Source organism: Taudactylus pleione, unplaced genomic scaffold (assembly GCF_031769625.1).
Source record: "Taudactylus pleione unplaced genomic scaffold, aTauple2 ptg000316l, whole genome shotgun sequence".
Taxonomy (NCBI): domain Eukaryota; kingdom Metazoa; phylum Chordata; class Amphibia; order Anura; family Myobatrachidae; genus Taudactylus; species Taudactylus pleione.
In genome coordinates, this window is record NW_028284717.1 from 4,795,097 (window position 1) to 4,817,373 (window position 22,277).

General features: G+C 41.8%; 1 protein-coding gene across 1 annotated transcript; it reads right to left on the bottom strand.

Moving 5' to 3' along the window:
• Positions 1–19,820: 19,820 nt before the first annotated feature.
• Positions 19,821–20,708, bottom strand: LOC148510557 (paraneoplastic antigen Ma1 homolog). Its single transcript, XM_088442763.1, has one exon. The coding sequence runs from the start codon at positions 20,706–20,708 to the stop codon at positions 19,821–19,823; it is 888 nt and encodes a 295-aa protein (XP_088298889.1).
• Positions 20,709–22,277: the final 1,569 nt, after the last annotated feature.

Genomic DNA, 22,277 nt, shown 5'->3' on the forward strand with positions numbered 1-22,277 from the left:
ATTTCTGCGCTAGCTGACATCTCATCTCTTGCTTGTGAAGATTCACTCCCCCTCCCTATGGAATTTCTGGGACAATGTGAATTCAGGCTTACACTCTCTGTCTGTGAGACAGGCTGTCTTATCACTGTATTCTTCTCAACAGATTTTACACTTCTTTCAACATATATTGGTCCACGCAAAATGTCACTATTTTTACTTTTATCAATACCAGGCAGTGAAAAACCAACATTATGCTTTTTCAGGAAATCAGCCAGCTGAAATCCTAATTCATTTTTCAACATATTTGCATATTTCTTAAAAATCTTAAAATGCATTATTCTTGTTTGATTCAACAACACAAACACAAAGACAGTAAACAGACAACATACAGATATACTGTGATGTACAGTATACACTCTGTGACTGATCAGGTCACACCTCCCTCACTTATGAGACAGAGGGTTTTTTACATGGGTTTGCACAACCCTGCATTTGCACAACACTACGTTTGCACAGCAATGCTAAAACAATCGACTACACATTCCAAGCAGATTTATGACTATTAACTCTCTGTATCCCACTTCTGACACCACTTTAATGTTCCCGGTGGAACGAGATAAGGTTCTTGGATACAGAAGGTTAATTAAGCCACATAAACCAGTATCTTGAAAAAAGATATAATTTATTACAACAGATAGCAATATATGGAAGAATAATAGTTACTTAGCTTTGGAATATAAGATGTTTAGACGATCCAGGAGCCTCCTCTCAGAATAGAGCTGGAACGAACAATATCCTGGCCACCAGCTGCAGTCTCTGGTCCAGGCATAGGGCAGGCCACTGACAGCTTCTTTGTTCCCTGTTTATATAGTATCCTACTTGCCATACCCATCTAACTCTACTAATATGGGCTTAACCCTACTTCAAACTACTTTATTGGTTAACTACTGATAAGGACTTTCTAAAACTTAACGCAAGCGTACATCGCAGTAGACAATGCCTAAAAGATTTATGGCCTGTCTGCTTTCCACATTCCACTACCAATTCATGCCTGATACACCACTTCATGTCTGATACACACATAAGAACCATGAAAAGAAATGGCTGTCAGTAGCCATTTTGCTATCCCAATACAACAACTAACAGGTTTAGAGCCACTAAAAGTGGGTAAAGAGCAGTGGAGGCTCTAGAGGTGGGGCTGCAGTGCATTCAAAAATTCAAATAGGAAGCCACACCAACTGTCACCCCAATCGCTGCCAAACATCACCAACCGGGACTTACTGGCAGTTGTTGTGGCTCCGTTATTTGAATTTTGGACTGTGCTGCAGCCCCACATCTGGAGCCGCCACTTGTAGGACGCGAGGCAGTGGTTCCTGGGGGCAGTGAGCCCAAGGAGGTGTGGTGTGTAGCTAGTGTACAATAGCAGTAGGTAGTAAGAACAGGGAGGAGGTCCCTACTCATAGGAGCTTACAATCTAAAGGGATGCACTCTCACTACTGTCCCAATATGCAATCTGTCCCAAATGGAATAGCCTGCGAGTTTCGGACACAGCACAATTTCAATGAGTTAGATGCTAGGTTTAAACTGGCAATCATTTAAAAGGCAAAACCAACCTGCTTTTGCCTTTGAAATCATTGCTGCATTATATCCAGAGGTTAGACAGACAAATATGCGATGTTGCATTTGCCGGCTTTTATATTTGTTCTCGCTCCTCTTTTTTCGAGCTGTGCACTCTTCCAATTAGATTGTATGCTCTCTCATAAGCAGGGCTCTCCCTTATGCTTTGTTTTCAATGTCTACCCTGCATATTCCTGTTTTATGTATTTCTTTGTTAAAAGGTATTATATAGAGCACGCATATTCCACAGCACTTTACAGAGAGGATTTTGCCAATGCACATCAGTGCCTGTCCTAATGGAGATTACAATCTTTATTCCCTACTGCAAGTATACACACATATGCACTAGGGTTAAGTTTGGTTAGAAGCCAATTAACCTACCAGTATGTTTTTAGATTGCAGGAGGAAACTGGAGCACCCAAAGGAAACCCACACCGACACCTGGAGAACATATAAACTCTACACAGACCTCAGTGCTGAGAGGCAGTAATATTGTGGGAATATTAGCCTAGCAATAATTAATTAATGTTATTAATACAAAATATATATTCCCCACAAATTATTACACTAATAGTATTTTACAACTTAATTATTTAAGAGCAAAGAATAAAAGGAAAGAAAATAATATAAAATACAAAGTACAAATGTCCCCTAATATAAAGACAATGGCAGAAGTAGTCAAACCCAAACCATACGACTGAGAAATCACAATCATTCCAAAAATAAGTTTGAGGCCCCCAATCTGACATTTGAAATGAATTGGATTCAATTTCAGTATCTTTAGTTAGCAGCATCAACAGTGAGATGCCCAGTGTGGGACCTCAGTAGTGTCAGGAAGCTGGGCTCTGTGTGCCAGGGCTGCCTTATAGTCTCATTCCGGCCCTGACTAACAACCATTGCTCCACTTGTAACTCTGTATAAGAATATTGAAAATGTATTTCTAATAGGGATGTGCAGGCTCGGATAGGTTCGAGTTTGCACGCCGAGTTTGGATTTTTCCCTCCAAAATATGGGACTCAGAAAGAGGCAAAACGTCATCTTGCATGGACAAACATCATCATTCCTGGACTTTTGTCCAGGAATGATGATGTTTGTCCATGCAAACTCGAACCTATCCGAGCCTGCACATCCCTAATTTCTAATGTAAATGTCCTTGTTTGTTGCTATGATGATGATAATGTCATGTTATATTATGTAGACTGAACACAAATCACAAAATATTTTCTAAGTTTTTTGTGGAAAAAAAATAGATAACTTTGCTTCCTTAAGTAAATTTCAAAAATGGGGTCTGATTAACTCGCTATTCTATTGACTCAATGTTAGAGAATTGACTCAATTGACTCAATGTTAGAGAATGTTAGAGAATAAAGCTAGGTACACACTATACAATTATAGGGCCAACTTGCCAATAATCGGGTATCTGTCTCATTTATTGTATAGTGTGTTTGAACGATCGCATCTGCATTTCACCAATAAAAAGGTTAGTAAACATCTACAAACGCATTCCTACGATTCTCTGATCTGTCGGTCAAGACTGAAAATCTCGACCCCAATTTCCCAATATCAAGCAGTGTGTGTGGGCATTCTAAATAATCTGCTCATGTTCCCTATGTTTTCTTGCCACTATGTCATCCTCCTTGTGAGTGGACATATGCAAAATCAGTGTGGTATGGCGGAAAATCGGTAGTTTCTAATAAAAAAATTGCATAATGTGTAACACAGATTTTGGGGCTTTCTATTTGCTGAAATATCACCCTGTTTGTTGTCCCGATTAAAATATTGGACAGTGTGTACCTACTGTAGCTGAAGACAGACATCAGCATGTAAAGAAAAATCTTAGTAGACAACCAAAAGCAGGGATCCTATATTTTTGAAAAAAAATCAAACAACCAACCAAGCAAACTAGGTGGACAATTCAATTTAGCGTGATGTGAATAGCACCAAGAAGGAGTTCCTGGAGATATTCAATTGACCGCGCTGTTAAGTCCAACTAGAGGATTTCTGCTCGCACCCTCCTGAGAAGTTTGACTTATAGTAAGTGCCGGCCGAAATGCTGTTTTCTGGCTTAGCGCAGCGCTAAGAGCATTGCGGCCAGCACTTAAATTGGCGAATGCAGGTTACCGTGACTTGACACCCGGCTTAAGGTATGATAACAGGCATCTCCTGACTAAGTGCAGGGAGCAATGGGGACAATTGAATAGCTCCAGGAACTCCTTCCCAGTGTTAATTACGTTGCGCTGAATTGAATCGCCCTTTCCTTTCCCATTTACAGGGAAACCTGATCATAATCAGGAATAGGGTTTCCACTTACTGAGATTTTTTATGGATTACAGGGAAATATAATTTGCAATCGAATAAAATTACTATTTGAGATTTATTTTTTCTGTACTTGATTTGTCAGCTTTCATGTTATGTATGTACATGCATGTACTATGGTCCTTTAAGTGCAGATTTTTGACAGGGAATATTTATTAGATAAAAACAAGTTGAGAAATGGAAATGTGAAAATGTAAAAGCGGAAACAATGATTATATGGACACCAGTGTAACTAACTTGTGGGGTCCATGCCAATAAAATTGGCAGCAGTCCGATCAGTAAAGAGACACCCACAGTGACCTGCCAGACACTTACATTGGTTGTCCTATCGAGTGCGGCTAATTATGTAACTGCAGGGGTGCTGTAGTACTCATGAGTCTATTTACTAAGCAGTGATAAGGTGCCAGCCAATCATCTTCCAACTGTAATTTTTCAAACACAGCCTGTGAGATGACAGTTGGGAGCTGATTGGCTGGCATCTTATCACTTTCTTATCACTTTTCACTCTGTCTCCTAACATTGCTTAGTAAATAGACCCCTCAGTCAGCCATTCGCTCTACATTTCTGCCACATGCAGAATACATACAGGTGAAGAGATCCATCAATTTTTTACATATACAGTACCAGTAGCTTTGTGTCATTGGCAGAAATGAACACCCTACTTTCTAGGCTGCCTACAATATCATGTGGTAATGAGTTAGTCCTCGAACTTACCATAAAGCATACTTGCCTACTCTCCCAGAAATTGCAGGAGGCTCTCTGAAAGGGTAGGCAAATCTCCTGCATCCCATCCATATTTCCTAGAGAAGTGGGCAGGATGGGGAGATTTTCCAAGAAATTTGCGGGTCTGTAGGGAGGGGGCTGGGCTAAACGACGCAATTCACATAATTTAGCCCCGCCCCCTCACTGACCCACGACTCGCGGGGCTTTCCTGTAAAATGGGTGGGGCCTAATGACAGCTATAGTCTGGTCCCATCCCCCGAAGATGAGAGCATCAGGTCCTTTCGAATGTCTCCTGAAATGTTGCCCTGCAAAGTAGGTAAGTATGACAAAGAGTGGTCTGTCAACTCCTGACCTAGTTATGTTAGCCCGCATAGGTGGATTCTATCTGGGTCAGGGGGTTTATTTGACTAAGGGATTTATTTAATATTAACTGTATATTGCAGGAAATGTTCCAAAAACAGCTGTTTTCAAATTAATACCACCAACATTAGGTATCCCCAGAATGTATAAAGGTCCCTCCTTTTATTATTGCAAAGCAGCTCCCCACCCCCCTTGGGGATTGCTAAACAATTAAACGGTTATGAAAACCCCTGGGGTGCACCAGAATCGCAATATCACAAAATGTAGCATACAAATTAAATGTGTTTACTGGAGGAAACACTGGAACAGCAAATGTAAACAAACATCGGGTGTGGCTGGATATGCAACAATACAGAGATACAATGATGCACTTGACAAGGCATTCACAGGTACAGACATAGGGCCTGAATCAGAGCCACTCGTAAGCGGCAGCTCGCTCGCTCCGAGCGATGTTTGCCCAACTGCGCATGCGTACGGATCGTTATACGCATGCGCGAACCAGTCAGTGCGGCCGAAATTCATGTGCTCGCAAAATAGCGAATGCCTGCTAATTTGAGTGACAGGATGAGGCGTATGTGGGTGGTAACAGGGGAAGGTGCTTGAAAACGGGGAGTGGAGATCCGATCGCAGGCATGCTTAAAGGTCTAAACGGGTGTTTTATGGGTGTGCATATTTAAAACAGCAGCGTCATTGACCACGTCACTGGGGTTTTTTTAAGCCAGAACTGCTCGCAAAATTGTGGTAGCAAAAACCAACCACAAGAATAGCGAGCAGCTCATACCCTGTTCGATGTATTCGATTAATCTAATAAATAGCGGACATGACGTAGGATGCGAGCGGCCAGGGGGCGTAGTTTCCCAAAAAACGACCGCAAGTTCTGTTCACTCGTTCAGACCTAGAGGCGTGAACAGACCGCAAACAGCGAACGGTTCATTTGAATAGCCACCCCTATTTTCAGGACGAGAGAACGCTAATTGCGTCTGGCTCTGAATCAGGCCCATACTGATATGCAGAAACTGAATATATAGCAGACAAACTGAGGAGACTGGAATGGAGCTTACCAAGATGTACCAGAAAAGATATAATTACAAAAAATTTACCAGAAAATATACAATACAATAGATGGTAGATTGGTGAGCTGTAGAGTTCTTTAAGACTATGCAGACACTGGGGCACACTGTGGTAAAACAAAGTCCACAGCAGAGAAACTTGCGGAAGCAGGGATTCAGAAATCAGAGTTGCTGATAATGGGAAGTTCTATGAACTGTGGGCCTGATTCAGAGCCGCTCGTAAGCGGCCGCTCGTTCGCTCCGAGCGATGTTCGCACAACTGCGCATGCGTTTGGGTTGTAATACGCATGCGCGAACCAGTCATTGCGGTCGGAAATTGTGTGCTCGCAAAATAGTGAATGCCTGCTAATTTGAGTGACAGAATAAGGCGTTTGTGGGTGGTAACAGGGGAAGGTGCTTGAAAACGGGGAGTGGAGATCTGAACGCAGGCGTGCCAAGCGGTCCAAACGGGTGTTTTAAGGGTGTGCATAATTAACAAAGCAGCGTCATCGACCACGTCACTTGGTTGTCTTTTAGCCTGAACTGCTCGCATGATTGCGGTACCACAAGCACTGCGAGCAGTTCATACGCCTTTCGATGTACTCGATTAATCTAATAAATAGCGGAGATGACGTAGGATGCGAGCGGCCAGGGGGCGTTTTTAAAAAAAATAGCGAGCGCATGTTTCGTTCGCTTGTTCAGACATAGAGGCATCAACAGACCGCAATGAGTGAGCGCTCTATTTAAATATCCGGCCCCTTTTTCTGAACGAGCGAGCGCAAATAGCGTCCGGCTCTGAATCAGGCCCTGTGATCAGAACTGACTTGAAGCACACTCTCTTGTTGCAGCAGAAAACATGAACAGCACACAGGACCAGGAAACATTAATGACCAGCAAGGTGTCTGGTGAGAGACAGGGTTAAGTAGCAGTGGAACAGGTGCAGGTGATTGCAAGGGAAACCAGAACCCGTACCTGAGAGGCAAGACTGTCCTGTAGTCACAGTAACAAAGAGGTACTGCAGTCCAAATACAGAACAACGGCAGATACCTGTCAGAAACATACAAAGCTCCATCATCTTTATGGGCTACATTTTGAACATTTTTATGGGTGAGGAATTAGTATGATCCCTCTTATTACCTACCATATGCACATCTGTGGTCCAATGACCATGCATGTGCCGTAAGCAGGGCTGGTGCTAGGTGTCTCGGAACACAGCACCTTCCTGTACTGCCCCCTCCCCTTCCCTCACTGCGCAATCAACCAAACCCATAGGCGTCTTTATAATGGGTGCAAGGTGTGCGGTGCACATGGGCCCCTGTGTCCAGCGGGGCCCCACACCGCACATCCTGCACCCATAGGTAATTACACTTACCTTTCGCCGATTCTCGAAGAGCTGCTCCGCAGTGCCGGACTGATGCTGTAGAGCAGCACTCACTGGGAAAATGGCAGCGGCCACTTTCCCAGTGTTCTGCGCATGCGCAGAAAAGAGGTCCCCGAGAAAGTAGGCATGGGCGTAATTTTCCCGAAGACTCGCACATGCGCTGTGGATTCTGGCATGAAGCCAGAATCTACAGCGCTCAGTGCCGCTGAGCCGCCGTCAGAAAGGAGGGGGCCCCCTCCTCTCTTAAAACGCCCCTGCCCAAAGGCGCTGAGGCTGTGAGGCACAGGGCCTGGGCCTGTGAGACAGAGGGACTGGGGCTGAGACAGAGGGGCTGAGGCTGTGAGAGAGGGGCTGGGGCTGTGAGGCAGAGGGGCTGGGGCTGTGAGAGAGGGGCTGGGGCTGTGAGACAGAGGAGCTGGGGCTGTGAGACACTGGGGCTGGGGTTGCAAGACATGAGCTGGGATTGTGAGGTAGGGTGGCCAACCTGCATGTACTGTACCTAGTGGAAGGTGACGGGGGCCCCAAAAACATGATTGTGCCGGGCCTGAGATTTCTGTTGCCAGCCCTGCCCGGAGGGAGGGGGGTTAGGCTTAGGGACCTCCCGAGGAGGTTAGGCATCAACCGGGGATAGTTAGGTTTAAAGTGCGGGAAGGTGGTGTTAGGCACCATCGGGGGGAGGTTAGGCACCACCAGGGGAGGATTAGGTTTAAGGTGTGGGAAGGGGGGTTAGGGTTAGGTACCACCAGGGGAGGTTAGGGTTAGGCACCACCAAAGGAGGGTTAGGGGGGGAGAGGCGGAGGGTTAGGGTACTTACCAGTCCCTGATGGAATTCTTCACAATCAGGATACCGGTGTCAGTATTTGAACCACTGGCATCTCATGCACCAGCAACCAGTATATCATACCGATTCCGTATCCACAAGTATAGTGAGCTCATAAGCAATTGCTTTACATTTTACACTTTATCATGGATGGATCTTCTATTTGTGTCATCTGCGTATTTATAATGGTTGCAGGGTGTACGGTGCACACAGACCCCTGGGTTCAGCTGTGTACCAAAATGCACAACCTGCTCCCAAAGTATACTTACCTTTCTTCAGAAAGCGGGTCCCTCCTCCACCTTCCCAGTGACATCTTTAGGCACAGGAAGATGTCACAGTGCCAAAGTCTTTGCTTTTGTGCATGACCCATCTTCCCAAATATCATTGGAAAGATGGTGATGTGCTGGAGCAAGATAAAATGCAGGGCATGGTGACCCGCTGCATACGTGCCCCCTAGGGTGTTAAAGCACCCCTTGGCATGTGTGCCAGCATGTGTTTTTTGATATATTGCCCCGATAATTTATTGATTTTTAACCTTGATATGTGGCTAAAAGAGATTATAATTATCTGGGCTTTTTTCAGGGTATTGGCAAAATATACCCCTTAATCTTACAAAATGGTTTAATATTCATTATATATACAGTATATATTGTAACACGGGGTATAGAAATGAGAATGTATTCGGTAAAGCATACATAAAACAAATAAACAAATTAAGTAAATGTCCCAGCACTCCTTGTGGCTTGCAATTGACCATGCTCTCCCAGCATAGCCCTTGGACCCTGGCACTAGAGATACTTAGTCCTTACCTGGCTGCTAGACAGCATCAGAATAATGAGCAACAAGACAGCAGAGTTTCAAACCCTTCCTGTGCTCTTTGAGAAAGCCCCCATTGCTTCTAGGGGTGAAACACATCAAAGGAAACCCCAGCCACTTTATTCCAGGCAGGACGTCCAGCTGCCACTAATTCGACCACCCAGGACGCTGGTGTGCCGACCGCTAATACTCTGTTATTGTTACAGTGCGGCTGCTGCTACATTGTAGGGCGCTGTCCCAGCAGTACAGGCCGGTGCCGATATTATTTCCAAGGCTCCCGCAACCGGAGCAAGACAGGACGCCCTTTGGAGATTGAGCACATCAGCGGGGTGAGCATATTCTGACTAGCTGGCGCCCATCTGGCCGTTATTGACTATCACCCTAACGGGACTTCAACCTTGTGTCAAACAAACTTTTCTTGTGAGGAGGGAAATTAGCTGGCTGATTAGCAGGATTCATTCAACATCATATTATATACTATATGCTTGATTGTCATCTTTGATATTTTTGGATTATACCAGGACACTCTAATCGGAGTGACATTGTCATCAAATAAATTGAAAGACATTCAATTTAATTATTACACCAGATGATGTGTTCCATAATATTTTAGTTCATTCTCAATTGATTAATTCAGGTCATTCCAGATAGATTAATGTTTTATATGTATCATGTGTTATTTTAACAGTTATTAGGATACGTAATCATTTGATTAAAATGTGTATTATACAAATTTGATCGAGTCCTGATCAATTCTATACAACTATTGGTTGTGGTGTTATTTCTGCCATCTCACATGTTGCGTTGTATTTCTATTAGCGCAGAGATATATATGTTTTTCTTTTGTAGTGTCTAAATTTAGGGTGAGTTGTCACAAGCTCATTCAATTGTCTGCAGCTCAGATCTATACTAATTTCACTAGATAGCTATTTATTTATATATTTATTCCTAAACAACAAGCGCCGGAGCCCTTCTTTTGTTTGTTGTCCCTTACACATTATGCCACATGCATAATGTCCCTTACACATTATGCAAAACAGTAGTGCCCCTTACAAATTATGCCACACAGTAGTGCCTCTTACACATTATACCACATGCATAATGTCCCTTACACATTATGCCACACAGTTGTGCTTCTTATATATTATACCACACAGTAGTGCCCCTTACTATTTATGTAACACAGAAGTGCTTCTTACACATTATACCACACAGTAATGTCCCTTACACATTATGGCACACAGTAATGCCCCTTACACATTTTTCCACCCATTAGTAGTGCCCTTATACACATTATGCCACACAGTAATGCCCCTCACACATTATTCATTTACAAATTATTGCACACATTAGCAATGCACTTATACACATGATGCCACAGTAATGTGATTTACACATTATGCCACACAGTGATGCCCATTACACAATATTCCACAAATTATCACCCCCAATCCCCTTCCTATGTAAATCATGATTTCACTCATTCCAGCCCCAGTCCCCAGTGTTACTTCCAGTCCCAGCACCCAATGCCACTTCTAGCCCTAGTCCCCAGTGGCAATTCAAGCCCAACATCAGCCCAAGTCCAGTATCGGTGTCTCTTCCAGCCCCCAACACTTACCTTCCTCTGACTTCCCGCCTGCCGGTCCATGGCTCCTCTCCTGGAGAGACATGACGTCATGAAATCTCTCTGTCTCTACTTGTAGACAAGACAATGCATGGGATGGAGCACAGAATACAGACACTTGCCACTCCAATGTATATAAATAGTGATGCACCCCGACAGTGAAGGCATGAGAGCACCACTACTAATATGCATTGCAGCTGGTGCTAGGCAGTGGGGACACTTACATATCATGGTGGTGGTGGGCACTTCCACCCACAGGGCACTTGCACTCTTTGCTGTGGCACTGGCCGTACCACCCTAGTTATGGCCCTTGTGACACTGTGCATGTTCCCTGCTCAGAGGGTGGACCCCCCCGGAGACTACACACGGGCTCCCTCCTCACTTCAGACACCCATGTCTCTGACAACTCCTGTGTTCAGTTTTTGGTAAATATCCCCAATAAGTATTAAGGGGAGATTTATCAAAGTTTGGAGAAAGATAAAGTATAGAGAAATAAAGTACAGTACTAATCGATCAGCTCCTGTCATTTTTCAAACACAGCCTGTCAAGTGACAGTTAGGAGCTGACTGGTTGGCACTTTATCTCTCTCCACTTTATCTCTCTCCAAGCTTTGACACAGCTCCTCCAAAGTGTCTTAATCATACAGAAAGAGTAATTTCTGCATTATTTTGGCTTCATCAATAGACCCCTTAGACTGTAAGATCCAATGTGGCAGAATATTATATTAATGATTTAAATATTCTCTATACAAAGCTGTTTAATATAGTGATGCTACATAAATAAAAGATAATAATGATAATTGACTCTATCACCATTGAATACATTTTTGTTTGCATCCAACCTGTGACTTACAGATTACACATTTTTCCTATTTGCATGCGATACATATTGCATCTACTTAATATTGTTATGCTAATGTTTTGCACAAAATACTTTCAGTATCAATTAATCAATTAATATTCCTAAATAGGCTAGGATTGTTGAGAAGGAAAGAAATTGGCTGATGAATGTATTGGTCACTTCAAAAGCGTGTTTAAATCCATCTTCTTCTTATCCTAATGAATATGGAAGTGTGCCCACTGTGTGATTAGATTTTAATGACTGCAAGGTCATGCACTTTGGAAGGCTCAATTCTGCTCGCAAGGTCAGTGGTGGCGAACAGTGCGCCAATCTGAAAATAAACAGGGAACTGTCACGGATATATTTTTCCTTTGGAAATGCCCATGAGAGGATAAGGTCAGCAGGTGACTCTGAGCTAACTTGTTTTGAAGCTGAAAATTAACTTCAAAGCTACATTGTATCTCTCCATACACATTGCATTAGCTTTAACAAATGGCTCTAATTGAAATGCTAACAGTTTGGTTATGATGATGACGCAGAACTCTGTGAAGACGTACAGTATGTACTGTAACGATCTATTGCTGAAGCAGGTGATGCACAATGCACTTTAATTTTTCACTTTTGGAAGCACATCAACATTATTTAAAGGGCAGCATGGTAATGCAGCTATTGGCAATGCTGCCTCGTTGTGCTGGGATACTGGGTTTGTATCTAGAAATGGGTGAAGTGAATGGGGATTAATATATTAGCACCCATGGACGGATTGGGCAACCCTGCCTTCGTTTACTAAGACTATCGCAATTTGTAAATTATAAAAACAGATCAGTGATATTTATCAATAATTAATTATTATCATGTTTTAATTATCATCATTTATTTTTCTCAACTATTTTATACGGTGCTATACAGAGAATACTTGTCTTTTATATAATTCTCTGCCCCAGTGAAGCTTACAGATTAAATTTCCAAAAGCAAGCATACACACACATCCAGAAAAACACACACACACGCACTGATACACATGTATACACACGCACACATACACACTGACACACAAACACACAAAGTAGGGTTAATTTTTGTCAGAATCCAATCTACCAGTTAGCATTTGGAGTATGGGAGGAAACTGGATCACCCAGAACAAATTCATGCAAACACGAGTAGAACATGCAGTTACTGATTCTGCTTCTTTATTTTGTATGGCCGTGGCAGCCTGCTCACTAACCTATGCTAATTAGAGTACCAGCTGGTGTATGCCAATTGTCCACCCGTCTTCATGCAGCTGTCCGGCTCGCCAACTACTTTCTTATGCGCCGTTGTCACTGTCATCATTAGTATCGGGACTTACACCAGCACCATGCTTGGTGCAAAAGATCCATATAAAATAGGCACCCCATCTTCATCCACACGGAATTCAGCCTACATGCCCATGACACTCCAATGAGATGGTTCGGTTGGCATGGTTTCTGTCCAGAAATGTACATTTTATGGTAGACAGATTGAGATCAAGATGCAGCTCACATGGAGCTACTTGCTAGTGCAGATGCATCATGGGATGTATGCATAAAACTAATTTTCAGTTGTTGATGCATGCACAGTCAGCTGAAAATCACAGGATATGTCAGTTTCGTCTGATTCAGATTCAGACCCACAAACTCTATGTAACCCTTCGTTACCAGTAACTAAATAGTGCCTCCGCCCAGATTTGTATTTGATATAAATTATCTAGGCTAACCTGGGAAAGCCCATACTATGTAATGACAGTATTATACTTGGGGTGTATAGTGTTAGTGTATTTTGTATTAGGATACAATTTCAATACATTACATACCCAATCACTTATCTTTTCTTTCAGGTTCTGGCTCCTCAACAGCTTCTCTACACTCCTTCAGGTAAGTAAATCATGCAATATATATATATATATTTTAGTTATTCTTTTATCAAAGAAAATCACATATAGTTGCAAAAGTAACCTATGCTATTAAGTTTCAAATATAACACTCCCACCAATATAATTATACTATTAGAAACATCAAGAAGTATTTTGACAATATAACAATACACATATAAATATACAATGGATTGGATAAACTCTCGGGATTCCCTATAGCTTAAAATGTCCTTCCCACAGTTCTGGTTTCTTTTTGTTATAGTCACTTACTATAAGTCAAAGTCTTGAATACAGCCTCCTGGCAGCATAGATAGTTTCCATCGGTCCTCTTTTACGGACCAAATAATATCTCCGCTTAAAGGTGAACCCTGTTCTCAGCTTACGGTATCCGTTTACACTCTTATTAAACAGCATAAATATACAGGCTCCGATAGAGGGACAAAAGTCAAAGTGAGAGTTTATAGGTGAAATATTTGCAATATCCCCAGATTTCTTTAAAACTAATTCCTTACTAGGTGTTCCTCTCTATCTGGGTCTGATGTCCATGAAAGATGCAATTGTTACAATGTTGCAGCCTTGAATCCTCTGTAGACTGAATAAGTGACTCTGTAACAAATTATATTCAGCTGCATCAGATAGTCTTATTTCATTAGGAGCCTTAACTCACCCTACTTTCCGCTGGTGTACTTCTGCTCCACTTTCTCTTACACTATTATTGCTCCTCAGTGATAGCTAAATACATATATATATATATATATATATATATATACATACTGTATCAGTTTACATATGTTGGCAATAGGTGGTATATAAGCGCTCAAAGAGAGTGGGCAACAATACTGTTTGAAGTATAAGTCACTATCACTATCCTAGCTGAGACAAATGAGGACTTCCCCTATATCTCTATATATTGTGGGTTGTTAACTTGCTCCTCTTTAATGGTCCTAGCCTTTGGCTGATTCCTCTGTTCTGTATTAGCGAAGTTACTGGGCTTCTGTATAAGCAAAGTGGTTTATATATGTTGGTACCCTCAATTGGTAAAGCAAGGTTGCTATACCTTACCAGGTCCCATGCAGCCTTTATGGCTCCTACATTAAACTAACTGCTGCGGCTTGCATTTCACCGGCTTACTTAACTGTCTGGCCAGCCGTCCGTATACTTCATTCACTCCCCTGGCCTGTAGTCTTCTCTGACAGGGCTGCCTGCCCTGGAAACCACGCCCCCTGGAGATCTCAGGCTACCTTAACAACTGCAGGCCTCCACCATCAAGCGCCTGCTGGGAGCCTCTTACTTCTCCTCCGCCACACAGTCCAGCGACTGCAGTTCGGCAGCTGCCGCTGAAGGTTCCAGAAATACCAGAAAGCCCCACACTGGCCTGTCACTATCTGACTACTGGCTGCCGCTAGGTTTTGCTCTCATCGCAGCTCTGGTAAGTCTGTTGTACAGTTCTGGAGGGGGGAACCACCAACTGATCCAACCGCCGCTGTACTTCCTGTATCACTCTGGTCATCACATGACCAGCTCCTTTCCTATGGCACTAACCTCTACCCTGAGTGTTTGTGCTCCAACAATGACTTTTACCACCCTGTACAAAATATACACATTTCCTATAACATCCTGTTATCTATATATACATTAACATAAATATAAAATATTCTCTGTATTCAAAAGGGTTATTCTGGTTACCAATGACTGGTGCGGGTCCCTACTATAGGGGTAGTGTTGCTACCACCCAGCCCTTTTAGACTAAATACCCCGACACTGGCTACACTCTCCCCCTGGTGATCAAATCAATTACATACTTTCTGTTACTAATTGATGATGAATCACCATACTAATCCCTGTTTCCCTTTCAGTTACTCAGTCTGACTGACTCTCTTTTATCTTATAGCCTATCCCCCACATATCCAAAATAAGGCCAGGTAAATATAATGTTTGGATGGATAATTCTAGTAGTGTTACTGGGTATTCCCAATTGATCATAAGTGAGTATCTGTGGGGGTCCACATTGTCTTTTCTCTCGATGCTGGGGAATACACTCCCTTTCTTCTTCCCTACAGCTTGGTAATGACTCTGGGGTATATGCAGAATCATTCTCAGCGATACTACTCTCAGGAGATTCACATTCACTTCTACCCTCTAGAACATTTTCACCCTCCTTAGCATCAGTACTATGATCAATCGTACCACTATCCTGATGTTCCGCTGTCAATGCTTTGGAGTAGAAATATCCCCCAGTATCCACATTTTTGTTATTAGGATCTATAATATCATGGTCCTCCGACTGATATTCATAATAGTTGGAAATGTTATTTGATTTCTTCATTCGGGTAACCCCCGACCCAACACTCATTTGGGAAGTAGAAGGGTCTTTCTCAGTGAACCGAACATCTTGACGTATAGGTAATAGATGTTGTCTATGATATGTCAGTACAGGTCCTCTCTGGGTTTCCGAAATTAATTAATATACAGGCAAATTAGGTAATTGTTTAACAACTACATAGGGAATATCTTGCCAACGATTGGCTAACTTTTGTCTTCTGGGAATGCCTAACTGTCTTATTAATACTCGATCTCCAGGAAGTAACAGATGTTCCTTAACCTTGGAATCGTAATGTCTCTTATTCTTTCTTTCTAACTTCCGGGCTGTTCTCTGCGCAGTATCATAAGCTGTTTTTAAATCTTGCCGGAACTGAGAGATATATTTAGTGTAGGATGATGACTTTGGAGAAGATGATAAAGTTCCCAGACTTACATCTATAGGCAATTTAGCCTCTCGCCCAAACATTAGAGCATATGGTGAGTATCCAGTGGCTTCGTTGGTGGTACAGTTATATGCATGCACCAGATGCGAGATATGACGGCTCCATTGATATTTTTTCTTCAACTCTAGTGTACCAAGCATATTTAATAGAGTTCTATTGAATCGTTCAGGCTGTGGGTCTCCCTGAGGGTGGTATGGCGTGGTACGAGATTTCTTTATACCACAGCATAGGCACAGTTCTTTTACAATTCGACTCTCAAAATCTCGTCCCTGGTCAGAATGAATGCATGCAGGTAATTCATAATGGATAAAAAACTTTTCCTAAAGTGTTTTGGCAACGGTAATGGCCTTTTGATCACGAGTGAGGTAGGCCTGAGCATACCAAGTAAAATGATCAGTAATGACCAAAATTTGGTTTTCTTTCCGGTCGGGACCTTCTAGAGATAAAAAATCAATGCAAATGATATCCATGGGTCCATTACTATTTATGTTCACAAGGGATGCAGAATGCATAGGCAAAGTCTTTCGGAGTAGACAATTACCACAAGTTTTGCAGTGAGTTTCTACATCATAATTCATATAAGGCCAATAAAACCTTTCTGCTATTAATCCTTGAGTTTTGTCATACCCTAAATGACCATGATGATCATGCAATTCAGTTAGAACAGTTTTTCGATATTTATATGGTAAAACTAGTTGATATCTATATTTCCCATTGGGCCTCTGAGTCTTTCTGTATAATACATTACTTTGGAATATTAATTTGGATTTCTGCCTAACCAAAACTTTTACCATTCCTGTCCTATCACTGGGAATAGCTTGCCCAGGATTTCCTTCTAGTAAGTTTATTACATGCATAATGTCAGGATCTTTACATTGCTCCCTCGCCATCTCTCCTCTGGATACAACTTCTAACCCTCTCAATTCAGTGGCAGTCAATCTACAATACAGTACAGGTAATGCAGTATCTGCAGCTCCAAGTGCACTAATGAGTTCTCATTCTGCCGAAACCATACAAGAAAGTTGATGACATAATCCCTGGACAGTAGAAGCAGGGACTTCAACCCATTCATCATTACCAGACAAGGGTTCCGAATTGGGTCGGCGAGAAAGGGCATCAGCCTCTACATTATTTACCCCTGGTTTATACTTGATGGTGAAATGATAGTTCGACAAAGCCGCTAACCATCTATTTCCTGTGGCATCCAATTTAGCTGTGGTACTCACATAGGTAAGAGGGTTATTGTCAGTATGTATCGTGAAAGTAACTCCATATAGGTAATCATAAAATTTTTCTACTATGGCCCATTTTAATGCCAAGAATTCTATTTTATGCACTGGATAGCGTTTTTCACTGCAGGAGAGCCCCCTACTCACATAGTAGATGGGTTTCAAATGATCATCATATTTTTGGTATAACACTCCACCTAATCTGTCGAATGAAGCATCTACATGTACTTCATAAGGGAGTTCAGGATTGGCATAAGCCAAAATGGGTGATTCTGTTAAAAGTTGTTTCAACAGTTGGAAAGATCGTTCACATGATTCACTCCACCTTTCTCCAAAAGTTTCCTGCGTTTTGAAATAACCAATGGTGCTATTATGGGTAGAGCCAGTAGAGATTGTTGTTGTTTTTTTTATTATTGGGAGGATATCCTTTGGTGAGGTCCGTTAATGGTTTTGCAATGGTTGAGTAATGAGAGACAAACTTTCTGTAATAACCGCAAAACCCCAAAAAGGATCTTAATTCTTTGAGATTTTTAGGACATGGCCATTGCTTCACAGCCTTTACCTTCTCAGGGTCAGTAACAATCCCCTCTCTACTTACTACATGTCCCAGATACTTCACCGAGGGTTGACAGAACTTACATTTGTCAATGGAGAGTTTCAGTCCTTGTGTTTTCAACCGATCTAATACTTTAAGAAGCCGAGCATTGTGATCCTCTAAAGTCTTCCCGAAAACAATAATGTCATCTAAATAGACCAACACTTCTTGGTAGCACATGTCTCCTATGGTTTTTTCCATGGTATGTTGAAAGGTAGCAGGGGCACCTTTTATGCCCTGAGGCATTTTCAAAAACTCAAAAAATCCAATGGGACATATAAAAGCAGTCTTTTGGCGGTCCTCTGCACTCATTGGTATTTGGTAATATCCACTTCGCAGGTCTAATACGGAAAACCATTTGCTTCCCTGTAGACAATCCAATGCCTCATCCACTTTAGGCACTATATATTGATCGGGGACAGTACGATTGTTTAAAGTTCGGTAATCAATACACAATCTTATTTCACCCATTTTCTTTCTGGCCACAACAATAGGTGATGCATAGGGACTCTCTGAATTAGCTATCACCTGATTTTCCAGTAACATATGCAAATGATGCCGTACGTCATCAAAGTCAGCTGGGGCCAATCTGCGTGAATGTCCTCGGAAAGGGGTGTTATCCATTAATTTATGTGATGTTCTACGTCGGTTGCCGTGCCTAAATCCCAATTCCCTAATGAAAAAGCTTGTTGTCTTTGTTGAATTTCATTAGCCAACCATTCCTGTTGACTATCCTCTATATCACTACCTTGGAAACATGGTCTAATTAACTCTTTGAACCCGGTGTCCTTGCGATACTCTCTTTCCTCCTGCTCCTTGTTTTGATTTTGCCCAGAGATTTTTTTACAAACTCCACTCTCCCTTGTAGAATGATCATTATTTGCAAGTAAGTAAGAACTACCTTTCTCATTACACCATCGGGTCAGTGCTTTGAATAAATAAGTGTTAGTTCCTACTATTACAGACACATCTCCTCTATCCCCTGGTGCGTTAGGACATACTAACGCAATCATGGGGACTGTTTCTGGGGACTTTAATTCTAAATTGGGAAAACTGATATGGGTGATTACATAACCCAGATAGGGATACTTCTGCTCACTCAGCCCCCAAATGGTAAGTCCACTTAATGGTAGAAGTGGTACATCAGATAGATGGGAATGATAGCAATCTTCAAAGATTATGGATACTTGAGACCCACTATCTAATAGAACATTACAGTCATACCCATTAAGTAGAGCTTTCATAAGTGGAGCAGGTCCCATAATGCCTTCAGGTATAGTACCCATCCACGTAACACTCCCCATTACTTCTATATTTATTGTCTGGGAGTCTGTAAGGGGCTCACAGACCTCCCTTCTGAGTTTCCCGATTGTGAATTATTCCTACTTCCAAAGTAATTAGACTTTCTACAGGAATCTTCATTCTGGGGACATTCAAAAGACCGGTGTCCTAATTGTCCACATTGATAGCATGTGAAGGGAGGCCTAGACTCCACTCTTCGATTTACTCCCCTACCTAGCCCAGATGGCAGATTAGTAGTGTTGTTACTATTAGTTTGCAGAGCAATTAATTGATCAAGTTTCTTATTTTGCTCCTCAATCAATTTGACTATATGATTATCTAGGCTGGTGGTATCAGTGGAAGGTAATACCATTTTGACTTTCTTTAAAGATTTCTCTCTATTTTCAATTTGAACCTGATCCAATTTGACATCTTTAATTAGATCATGTAAGGTAGGAGGGGAGGCCCTATCAATACTACATCTTAGCTGCTGGGCCACAGGGTCCGTAGTCAAAGCTCCACGTAAGAGTTGTTTCATACGACGCTCATCCACATCACCTCTTTTTTAACTATTTTATAAATTAATCTATCAATTCTATAAATATAGTTGGTTAGCGTTTCTCCAGGTTCGTGATATGTGCAATTTAATCTAGCTAACAAATCTCCTACATCTTCAAAGGTACCATAGGAATAATCCAATGCCTCAAAATAATCAATCAAGGTAGCATTATAATTACATCTACGTGTAGCCTGGATTATTTGCATAGCTGGACCCCTTAAACTTTCAACTATTCTTTGTTTTTTGATATGTTCAGGGCACTGCCATTCCTCGGAGTGTTGAATGGCGGCCTCTCTCCATACGTCATATTTCTCTTCCCCAGCTGGTATCGGAACTATTCCTGAAAAAATCTGTAGCCTGCGATATCCACCTTCGTAATGCCACCTTTCAAAATGGCTCACAACTTTATCTACAACAGCTTCTACTTGTGACCCTAAATTTTCTTCTCCTGAAGAGGAAGGTTCATTATTTGATTGTACAGTGTTATCCCCTCCCTCAACCTGTAACTCATCTGTTCCTCCAGTATTATCTTCTGTGGCCTCTTCTCCATTTTCAATACCATCATCGGGCCACACTATTTGCCACCTTCTACCGGGTATGCGATCTACAGCTATTATAGCTGGGATAAGTTCGGACTCTAAATAATTTTTGTTATAAACTAAAAGAGCACAGGTCCCTCCATATTTCCCTTTCCATCTATCTATTACTCTTGGCTGATGTACACCATACAACTTTTGTACTTGTTCCAGTACTTCTTCATCAGTCGAGTCGGTTACATTTCCACAAATTCCCATGCTACATTTGGGATCTACATCTCTTCTCCTACACCACAATAAGATATCCTTCCCATTGACAACCTCCATGACTACACTGAGTATTACTCTCATCTCAGCAGTGCCTCCAAATGTAACCCTTCGTTAACAGTAACTAAATAGTGCCTCCGCCCAGATTTGTATTTGATATAAATTATCTAGGCTAACCTGGGAAAGCCCATACTATGTAATGACAGTATTATACTTGGGGTGTATAGTGTTAGTGTATTTTCTATTAGGATACAATTTCAATACATTACATACCCAATCACTTATCTTTTCTTTCAGGTTCTGGCTCCTCAACAGTTTCTCTACACTCCTTCAGGTAAGTAAATCATGCAATATATATATATATATATATATATATATATATATTTTAGTTATTCTTTTATAAAAGAAAATCACATATAGTTGCAAAAGTAACCTATGCTATTAAGTTTCAAATATAACACTCCTACCAATATCATTATACTATTATAACATCAAGAAGTATTTTGACAATATAACAATACACATATAAATATACAATGGATTGGATAAACTCTCGGGATTCCCTATAACTTAAAATGTCCTTCCCACAGTTCTGGTTTCTTTTTGTTATAGTCACTTACTATAAGTCAAAGTCTTGACTACAGCCTCCTGGCAGCATAGATAGTTTCCGTTGGTCCTCTTTTACGGACCAAATAATATCTCTGCTTAAAGGTGAACCCTGTTCTCAGCTTACGGTATCCATTTACACTCTTATTAAACAGCATAAATATACAGGCTCCGATAGAGGGGCAAAAGTCAAAGTGAGAGTTTATAGGTGAAATATTTACAATATCCCCAGATTTCTTTAAAACTAATTCCTTACTAGGTGTTCCTCTCTATCTGGGTCTGATGTCCATGAAAGATGCAATTGTTACAATGTTGCAGCGTTGAATCCTCTGTAGACTGAATAAGTGACTCTGTAACAAATTATATTCAGCTGCATCAGATAGTCTTATTTCATTAGGAGCCTTAACTCACCCTACTTTCCACTGGTGTACTTCTGCTCCACTTTCTCTTTCACTATTATTGCTCCTCAGTGATAGCTAAATACATATATATATATATACATACACTGTATCAGTTTACATATGTTGGCAATAGGTGGTATATAAGCGCTCAAAGAGAGTGGGCAACAATACTGTTTGAAGTATAAGTCACTATCACTATCCTAGCTGAGACAAATGAGGACTTCCCCTATATCTCTATATATTGTGGGTTGTTAACTTGCTCCTCTTTAATGGTCCTAGCCTTTGGCTGATCCCTCTGTTCTGTATTAGCGAAGCTTACTGGGCTTCTGTATAAGCAAAGTGGTTTATATATGTTGGTACCCTCAATTGGTAAAGCAAGGTTGCTATACCTATCCAGGTCCCATGCAGCCTTTATGGCTCCTACATTAAACTGACTGCTGCGGCTTGCACTTCACTGGCTTACTTAACTGTCTGGCCAGCCGTCCGTCTACTTCATTAACTCCCCCGGTCTCGAGTCTTCTCTGACGTGGCTGCCTGCCCTGGAAACCACGCCCCCTGGAGATCTCAGGCTACCTTAACAACTGCAGGCCTCCACCATCAAGCACCTGCTGGGAGTCTCTTC